Here is a 10,801-nt window from a genome sequence, read left to right as displayed (position 1 = left end):
GCGTGAAGACACAGTAAAGTTATATCAGTTGAATTTGACTCGTGTAATGTGGATGGAAATTTATGAATATTTTAAATTATAAAAATATAATATAATGAATACGGAAGTGTAATGAAAATTGTCTTCGTTGTTAATATTAAAATAAATCTGAAAATTTGAATTTATCTAAGAAAATTCAGGTGATTAGTTATTTGTAAAAGAAAAGTATGAAATAAATAAATATTTAAGCGATTTATTATAGATGAAAATAGGATGTTCAATCCTTAAATTCAATTAACTCAATTTGGTTTTAGCTTAGTGCGTTTACTTTTAGTACATCTATAACAGTTCCAAATTCATAAAATCAAATAAATTAAATAACATATAATAAAAACAATTCTTAATGATGAATAATTATTTTAATATCTAATTTTCTTATTCTGCGTGAGTAATTATAGAAAGTATCGAAACAATAATAGCTTATTCAATAAGTGGCAATATATTTTTTTTTTAGAATAACGATGTTTTCTGATAACATTTTTTTTATAATATTTTAAATCATACGTATCATTTTATTATTGGTTTATTTTTGTGTTTATATTTATTATTATTGATTTGGAATAATTTTGGATAATGTTAAGATATTGTCAAAAAATATTTTCAAAGTATATTTTTTTAATTTTAACATTTTTTCAATTACTTAATTGAATTATCAGTTGAATTAAAATCAGATGTGGTGTCTAAAGCAGTAAACTCAACCCAACTCTGAGAATCACGTAGGTTTGGATTGTGAATAGGAATAAATTCAACATAATTTGGAATTAATTTGTTAGCTAAAATCAATCTCATTTTTTATGTTCATTTTTCGTTCTTATAAATAGCTTTTTTCTTTACTGTTAGTGTTTTTAACGATGGTGGTGTTCGTTTTTCATTACCTTACAAATAGATTTTCCCTTCCTATTAGTATTGTTAATCATAGATCTTTCTAGAAGTTTTTATCACGAGTAATTCAATTTTTATATTGTTGTTTTTATTAAAAAAAAAACTTTTGATAGAAAAACTTTCGATATAGATAATCATCACATTTAAGAATTTTTTTCATATTATATTTGTCTGATCGATTTTAACATTAATATGCATTTTGCTTGAAACTCTTATTAGGAAAAAAATTTATAGAAAAAATCATTATATTATAAATCTTTATTTGTATTGTATTTATTTGAACTGGTTACTAAAAAAACATTATCAACTTTATCAATAATGTTGAGAATGTTTTATTAGAGAAATTAAACAGAAATTTCACACAAACTCAAATAACTTCAAACTCTATTGCGTTTCATTTTCTTTTATAACTCTCAATAGAGGTGTCAATTTAATCCATGGTCCCAGGCCAACTCAACCCATTATTGAAAAAGTCCAATTTTAAGAAGCTCCTCAAGTAGAGGGTAAAAAAAAAAGCATCAATCCCTAAAACTCCCTCTCAAGTGGGTTAGGATCAGAGTTAAAGTGGGTTCCTCACTGCATAACTTTAACTAAATTTTAGAAACAATATAATTTATATATACATAATTTATTGTAATTTTGTTCTCTCTCTTATATATTATATTATATATATTAAATATTGATATAAAAAATGAGGTTTTATGTAATAAACTTGTTGATATAAAAAATTAATATTGAAAATTTACATTTTAATCTTATAAACAGTCAGTACAGAAATATGTTAATTAATTATAAAAAATTCATTTAATGTCTATCAGTTTTTCATTAATAATTTTTAGTTTATTCTTACATTTTTACTTATTTCTAAACTACTCATACAACATGTTCTATTGGTGGTATTCTTTGACTAACGTGAATACTTATATATATACCTATAAAATAGAGAAGTAAATTTTTTTCATAAATTAAAATTAGCTTAAACGTTATTACATTATTAAATATATATTTTAATTAAAATAATTATCTTATTAATTTCGTTCGGTTGGTAATATTTTGTAAATTAAATGTTATTATTTATTTAATTATTTCTAAAACTTACTATTTTTTGATAAACTAAAATAATTATTTATAACAAAAAATTATTTACAAAATTAATAAAAATTATTTATATTCATTACAATATGAGTTTCATGGATGATAGATATAATTATTTTCTATAAATACATTTTTCTTATAGTAAATGATAAGTTGTAATTCAAATAAAGATCTCTAATATGAATTTGATGATTTCTAGTCTTAATTTGGCTTGTACAAATGCTTTTTTTATTTGCTTTGCTAATGATATAAGATAATTCTTATGACAATTTTTTTTTCTCGCAAAATATAAAATAAATTGAAAGAATTTAATTAGTAGTTACTTAAATTATTGGAGTTTTCTATTCATTTGCCTTTCAACATGAGTTTTCTTTGAATTTCTGTTTTTTTACGTTATCTTTCTTTATTCCTATTTCTTTGTCTTTCAAGGAGGACTAAAATGTACCTTACTTTGAAAGAGAGACTAAAAACAAATTCGCTTGATAGTTTAGGGACTAAAAACATATTTAACCCTTAATTATTTGTTTAACTTTTGCCAGAAGAAATCTAGATTATTATAGGTGTGAAGCAGTGTATGTGGAAAAATGGAATTGTTGTCGAAGATTAGAACTTCTAAAAAAATGAAATATTAAATCATAATTTAAATTCAATATATAGTTTATATATTGAATTTAAATTAGGTAATTTTGGTCTATCAAATATAATTAGATCAGTTTTAGAAATTATAACACTTATTGCAACAAATTAGAATTAATTACACTTTTCTTGTATTTAAAATGAAAAAAATTCTAAAAAAAAGACTTATGTGTAGGCCATAACCCACAGGGTTTTTATAGATATTTTGGTCCTATGGACTTTTTCTATGAAGGACTTTTTGCCCCTGTGAGCTTTTCTGACTCCAACCCACGTAGATCAAAACCAAACCATATTAGAGGAGCCAAATTCACGAGTCTAACTTTGAAGTTCTTTTCTCTCTCATATCTTAAATCTTTTTCAATTACTTATAGCTTCAAACTCCTTCAATCTTAAATTTTGATAAAAGTCACATAAAAAATATATATTTTAAATATATCAAAATTAATATACCTAACTATATAAAAACAATAAAAATTGTATACTATACAGCGGGTCATATAATTAATCAAAATAGGATAAACGTAATATCATTACTGAGAATTCATATTCAGAATATGCGTCTTGATCTAATGGCTAATATTTTTAATATATTTGGAATCACTAAAAACAGAAATAAATTAATTTGACTATATTTACTTTTAAAACGAAATAAATTTATAATCTTTAATAAAATATATTATCTGCATATTAAACTTGATAACTATAAAATTATATTAAAACACGTTTTCTATTACATGTACCATTTTGAGTGAGAATTTCTTATGACATATTTATCAAACTTCAAGTTTAGTTAATTATTTTTATCCTCGAGAACTTCGTTCAAGATAGTTCAACTTTTCTTATGCAACATAAAATTTAAATTACGAAATAGATTTAATATGAGAGTGATTTTAACATTTGTTGGATGATATAGTTATTATTTATGTCTTACAAATAGTGTTTGAATAGAGTTACAAATTGTTATTAATTTTTTATATATTTTTCTAATTTTCCGGAAATATAGTTAGAAAAACATTGTCAATTTACCACATAAAAAAAAAAGTTTTACTGAAAAAAAAGTGATTTTCAATAAGTTATTTAATGTAATAATGAATTAAAAAAGTTGTTTCAATAAGTTGGTGAAAATAGTTGTTTTTACCTTCTAAATAACGTGTATGGATATTTTAGTAATATTTTTACCAACGCGACAAAATTGAAAAAACATATGAACTCCATTGACAAGAAGAGTACACGTGATAATCCTTGCTAAATTATGCTTCAAGTGTCTAAGTCTCGGGAAAACACGCCATCTCATTCCTTTAAACCACTTTTTCACCAAATTTTGTTCTATGTATCTCATGTTCTGGTTAGGTAGGAAAGCAAGTTACTGTTATCTTATCCCCCTAGAACTGTTGGGTAATAATACTGGGTGTTGTCATCAAGCATTTTTGGTACAAGTGGATCTTTTAGATATGATCTAAAATAAAATTTTTAAAACTGCAGTGACCCTATTGAGTGTTACTGTTTTAATCTGATCATCTGTTGCTTTTTTTCAAATACAGACTCCGACCATTAAAATCTCTTCAAACAACTTACTCCTCTACCACCATTGTGCCGCTGTGGTGTTCCTCTCTGTTCCCCCGACCAAAGATCACCTCTGCCATGTCATGTGTCAACCATGTTCGACCTTCCGAACATAGCAAATTCTAAGCGTAATGGTAAGGGTGGAGATTAAATAATGCATGTTAATAACAAACATCGTATGCTCCAAACACAAGCCCGTTTTGCAAAGGAAACAAAAGCCACATCATTCAAACACAGTATAGACATTCGGAGGTCCATGCCACATCTCAATTTGACAATGAACGGGAAAAAAAAAGTTCAAAAATTATTTAAACATTCCATGGTTCATGCCGCATCTAGCAGGCTATAGTTTATCAACTGAACATGGTTTACCTGCAAGTGCAACACTCTGAAGCTCGTCCTTCCTAAAACAGGACTACAATAAATGATACAATGTATCAAAATGGCAACCTCAAGGTACACAGTTTACTCTCACAATCAAGGCATACAGTATGCACTGAATGACCAAAAAGAATTTGAAGAGTTTGAACTACAGCAACAAGGGGAGTTCAGAAAATTATTCAGTATCTCCATATCAGCATGCACATCCACTCCTCTGTTCATTTTCTGGAACTGCTGCCTCAGGAATCCCTTGAAAATATCTGCAATTGAAATTGAAATAAAATAGTTCGGAAATCAGTTAACAGCTATCTCCCAATAAATCAATCTGGAAATAAAAAAATGCCAAACAGAATATGGCATGGGACTCCAAAGAAGGATTAATATGCATATTCAAAATAGCCAATGAAGCGATGTAAAAAATAGAAAACGTAACTATGTTTTATGGGATCAGGAAAAGTGCATAAAAAAGTGGGTGGTGATATCTATCAGCAGATGCGAAGGAGGCTTTCTCACACTGGCTCTCACCACCGCTACCATCCCTGTTCCAACCTTGTAGTTCGGGAAATGGTCTAACAGTACAAAGCTTCCTTTCCATTATCCCCCAAAACAGAAACAATGCAGTAAGATATTCATCAACTTGTGTTAATATTTATATACTCGACCTCCTTGGCTAACAGTACTAGGCACTTTGCATGTATATATACATACTTACATGCCTTTTCCCTATAGTTAAAAATTATGAATATCACACTAAACTAAAGACTGTTGTTTTCGTTTTTCAAAATGGAAAAGCTAAATACATAAACAGGATGTGTAATATTGAGGAGCAAACTCCAACTATCTCCTACCCCTTTGTTCTATATGATTTTCATTTCAAACTGAATAAAAATATATATAACACTGACAATAACTCACAATCTATATAAAAGAAAATATTACTATAAGAATAAAGTTAAAAGCAGAATGTCATGCCCAAACATTCATAACATCTCATAAGAATACGGTTTTTTTAAGCATAATAAACTATTAGCTACAAAAGAAATATGTGAGAAATTCATATTTTTAACCAGACAAAGAAATCATGGAGCAGGAAAATGTTTGAAGACTCTCTACTAGACATTAAGACTCCATAAAAGACCTGATAATTTGGACAATCTATTTATCACAACATTAAAAATCTGTTTGCTTCAATAACTGAACATCGAACTCAAAATTGCATCTAGTAAATTGAACATCAAACTTCCTCAAGTATTAATTGAATTTAACATTTATTGACAATGGAAATTTGAACACCAAAAGAAGCTTTATTGAAATGAGTATCATTTCCATAGCAACAAGATAATTTCTTAGTTTAATTGTGCCTACGGCATTGATACAAAGTATTGTTAGTATGTTGGAAATGAACCAGTCATGATAGGTTAATATCAAGCGACAGCAGTGTGTCATCAAGATAAGTGAAAGGGATCAAATATTGACCGTTGGACATTATATGAACTGTCAAAGTTATAAGTTTACAACTTAAGGGTCAAATGTTCACGAGAAAAAGTTGCATGACTTTAACTTCTGATCTTAACCGCACATGTTCTTTTCCTAAAAACAATTTCGGAACAGAAGACCATGGCGGGATATAAATGGTGACCTGATTAGCTGCAATAAAAAATAGAGCCACCAAGAACATTTGGCTCCTATAAATGATTATCAAACAAGTATTGCATTTTTACATCTTGAAAGTGGAACATCTATCTTAAGCATCAACAGAACTGAACATTTACTTTATTTGTTTCAGAATCTTCATAACTTTTTATCGGTATTGACATTTGACAGCAGGTTTTAGGTTGCTTCTGCTTTAGATGAATCCTAGCATTTTCTTCATTGCGTTTTATCTTGAACAACTTCACTACCATTTTTTTGTAATAAGAGTCTTCCTCACAATTACTTTCTCTCTGAACACTAGACACATATGATTTGAATGAAAATTTACTGAAGATCATTGGGTTTTTTTCACAATAGCTATCATTCCATAAATGGGTTTCATGTCTTGAAATTAGTAATATCAATGACGTCAATGCTTCAATGAATACTTTGAATCTGTTCATCAACCTTTGTTTTTCAACCTCACCTTTTCTTCCAAACTCCAAAAATTTCAAAGTGGTGGTATATTACAATTTTTCATAGCTTTCACTAGAGACGGCAAAAACATGATGGAACCAACAAGTCAACTCATTTAATGCACCTTTTCTACCCCAGATTTGGAGGAAGGTGAAAACTCGTAACTTGGAACACAAGATGCTATGATTTGACCTAAAATGCAAAATTACACTTATATATAATATATATGAATAAAAACAACATAATTTGAGAACATTACCTCTACATCACAATATTTAAAACAAATTTAAATTGAAAAATCGTAATCATAATGTCATAATATCCAGATATATATTAATAATGTCATAATGTTCTAACAGTATAATCATAATGTCAAGTTAACCTATGTGGGTGACTCATCAATACAAAGGCAATACTTCTCATAATGCTCAAACACTTCTTCTCCTAGTTTCGTTTCCCAATACAAAGGCAATACAAGTTGATAGTTTAAGATGCAACTATATAGTTGCATGAATAAGATGCAGTTATTGGTTCACAAATTAAGAGTGCAAAAGAAAATGGGTAAAGGTCAAAAGCATTGAATTTTTCTATCCATTATTTCTACTAGTTTCAATACTACTACTTCAATATAAAATTTTCAATTAAAAAAAAGAAAAATGACATAATCTACTTTCAATTAGTATGATACACACAAGAAGAAATGTCATTGTCTTTAGCCAATTCCTTAACAAAGAATCTGCAACTAGAAGAGAATATCAAAGAGAACTAAGAATAAAAAAGATTATCAAGAGAAACGGCTTCCATTGCATATGCCAACAATGGAGGAGTTTGGACATTGCAGAAGCTATGCACAATAATAGCAACTCAAAACATGTCATCAACATGGAAGTTGTTGTGAAAAACTGAAATTCTAAAAGAGAAAGCCTTAGATGGAGATATTCTTTCCGATGCTCTAGGTTTTAATGTGGCTAATCAATTTCTCATGAGATCATTTATTGCCTTTAATGAACACAACCTTTTAAAGAAAATGGATGAGTTTAGATATTGCCTGCATCAATGCCAAAAGCAAATCTAAGATGTAGTCTTGTGATTGCCCATGAGCAATTAGGATTGACTTGTACAAATACAAGCCACTAATGTTTGGAAGAAGGGAGCAGATTTGGGAATTTCTTTATAAGAAACAGTAATAAAATTCACATTAAATAAAGAACTTAGGCCAAAAACAGAAATATGAGACATGAAACGCATACCAGTGAACCATTTTCTATTTCTATCACTTCATTGACATTCCAACAGTGATAGTCTGTAGATATGCCTTAATGCATAGTAATTGTATATTAAATCTTAAACTGCAAGTGGTACTAACATCATTGACAATAGTTGGTACATGTCCGGTACAGTTATATAGTAGTACAACCTATATTCATGTGTATCTGCATGACAATCGAGAGTGAAACTTACATGTCTTGTTCGTGCTCATTGGCAAGAGCAGCCTTGGCAATACACAGGAATGCAGCATCAACATTGAAATCTTCTTTTGCGGATGTTTCAAAGTAGGGAATATTCCCTTTTGAAGCACACCAATCCTTTGCTTTCTTCTCAGAAACCTGCATGTGAGATAAATAAACATTTTACACTCAGAGATAAAGTGAGAAAATGTCAAAGTGTAATAATATTTGCCTACCACTCGACTATTCCCGCCATCAATATCAATCTTGTTTCCAAGCAAAATAAATGGAAATGACCTTGGATCGGGTGGGTTTGCCTGCATCACAAAGATACAACGAGAACATAAATCTGAACAGAAAGCTTATCCAGCAAATTCCAACATTGGTAGGTTATAAATTAGGGTTAGACAATCTGTGAATGTTGTGAGGACACACTAGCTAATAGATGCATTTGTCCATGTGAAAAAACACCACACCCTAGACAATAGTCGAAGCAGCAAGAGATAAAGCATTTTGAAAAGGACAATAATTACCTGTTTGAGAAACTCCTCATGCCAGTTGTCAAGGGTATCGAAAGATTTCATCACATTAACATCATACGCAAGAACACAGCAATCCGCGCCTCTATAAAATGCAACCCCGAGACTTTGGAATCTCTCTTGCCCAGCAGTATCCCATATCTATCAATCAGACACAGAAAATAAACACATTGGAACACAACACAATCTTCACTACAAGCCTAAAACAGAAAAATTCAAAAGAACACTGAAATACCGTTGGAATAGGAAACGAAACCCACTTGTAGAGTGACAAGTCTGTCGTCAATCTGAAGCTCTTTAGTGACAAAATCAGCACCAATGGTAGCTTTGTATTGCTGACTAAACTTCTTGTGCACGTATCTAGACAGTTAGTTAAGGTCCACACAGCTAAATTCCAAAAAAAAAAATTAAGGGACGTAAAGAATTGTCAATAACTATAAAAAATATCATCAAAATAACCAAAAACACAAATCTGATAAACTTTACAGATGCACTGGCTATGATTACAATTACAATTATAATAAATCATTGTAAACCAAAGTGAATCCGAAAAGCGGTGAAAAAACTGCGACACGCGGCGCGTGAGGATACTGATTCATCAACGAGGTCTTTCCCACTCTGGCAATGGCAAAAAACGAATCAGATAAAGCGTTTTCAAAAGCGGTGTTGCGGGAAAAACACCAAGAACGTACCCGCTATCGCCGAGAACAATGACCTTGAGCAAGGTTCGCCTGCGCAACGACATAGCTGCTTACGGTGGGGGCGCAACGCACTCGATTGTTCCTTCCTTCGCTTCTTTATCGAGGGATTTGATTTAGAGGTCAACTACGAGCACAAAAGGGGAAAACAAACGCCATTTTCGATCGCTTTCTGCACTGTTCTTGTACTAGACAGATTTCGCCAAAAACAAAAAAAAAAAAGGAAAAAGGGAAAAAAGGGAAAATTAATTTTCCTTCAATGAATAAATTTCATGGACTAAAAAAATAACCGAAATAAAGTTTCTTCCTTACAGGATATTGGTATATCTCTCTTTATGTGGATGTTTAAAATTTAACTACGACAAGTTAATTATGGAATTTTTCTTATGGAAAGTTAATATATGGGGTGTCCTAAATTAAATTAAATAGATTAAAAAGGTAATTAAGTGAAAAATAATTCAAGTATAATTATAAGAGAGGTGTTGCGAGATAAAGTTACGAAGCGTGCATGAATGATGGCACATTGTGGGTGATCTATCAGATCCAATAATATCGCCCTGAGTTGTTTGGGAGAGAGAAGAAAAGGTATCATCAAAATACGATACACCTAGAAGATTCCATCCTAATTATTTACGTCAGAATTGAAATGGACTATTCAATCAAAAAATAATTAACAAATCCAGTATTTCAATTATTAAAATTACAAAATCGACTTCTCATTGAATTGATAAATCGGTGTAAATATTATTAAAAGCCACTTAAAAGTTATTTATAAATTTAAAAATTTATAAACATTAATATTTTCTTTAAAGTAAAAAATATATATTTTTTTATTGTTATATAGTACTGGACCTTCATGATGAGGTGAGTATAAAACAACATCGTCGTGGGCAAGCACACAAAACACATTATTATGCTAAGACAGCTTAAATAAAATTAATCAAGGATTAGCATATATAAGACTTAATCAACCAATGTCGATCCACGTAAGCCTTATTAACGTAAGTCACATTTCACAATATACACATGGTTCATTGATTATTATTCTATTTACAGTGTCCTGCGATACGTTTTGCTAATTTAACTTTGAAATGTTTTACAAACACTCTTAGTATCTTAACTTGAGGAGGACGAGTATCAAAAATGGTATTATCTTGGTTTTGAAACTAAGGATTACGAAAATAAATATATCATAAGTACATATTGACCCTCATAGAACAATTATATTTAATATATATATATATATATATATATATATATATATATATATATATATATATATATATATATATATATATATATTCGTCTTAATAAAAATAGTTCTCTCTTTTTTATGATCAATATATCACTCAAATAACTCATTATAAGTTTGACTAAGATAAACTGAAAAATAAGTTATGTTTTATTTAAA

General features: G+C 29.4%; 1 protein-coding gene across 2 annotated transcripts; it reads right to left on the bottom strand.

Moving 5' to 3' along the window:
* Positions 1-4,456: 4,456 nt before the first annotated feature.
* LOC124838005 (ras-related protein Rab7) lies at positions 4,457-9,845 on the bottom strand. Of its 2 annotated transcripts, none has more exons than XM_088096552.1 (8): positions 9,703-9,845; positions 9,385-9,578; positions 9,284-9,310; positions 8,953-9,052; positions 8,687-8,833; positions 8,390-8,470; positions 8,167-8,312; positions 4,457-4,856 (listed from the first exon to the last, which is right to left on the bottom strand). In XM_088096552.1, exons 2-8 carry the CDS (start codon positions 9,435-9,437, stop codon positions 4,790-4,792), a joined length of 621 nt encoding a protein of 206 aa, XP_087952678.1. In that variant the 5' UTR covers positions 9,438-9,578; positions 9,703-9,845; the 3' UTR covers positions 4,457-4,789. The 2 variants fall into 2 exon arrangements, with proteins under 2 accessions (XP_087952678.1, XP_087952679.1); XM_088096553.1 differs by lacking the exon at positions 9,703-9,845 and adding an exon at positions 5,110-5,183 and having other exon boundaries at positions 9,385-9,652.
* Positions 9,846-10,801: the final 956 nt, after the last annotated feature.

This window comes from Vigna umbellata, chromosome 8, assembly GCF_029865625.1.
Source record: "Vigna umbellata cultivar VRB3 chromosome 8, Vumbellata_1.0, whole genome shotgun sequence".
In the NCBI taxonomy this organism is placed as follows: Eukaryota; Viridiplantae; Streptophyta; class Magnoliopsida; order Fabales; family Fabaceae; genus Vigna; species Vigna umbellata.
This window is presented reverse-complemented; position numbering and strand designations above follow the sequence as displayed.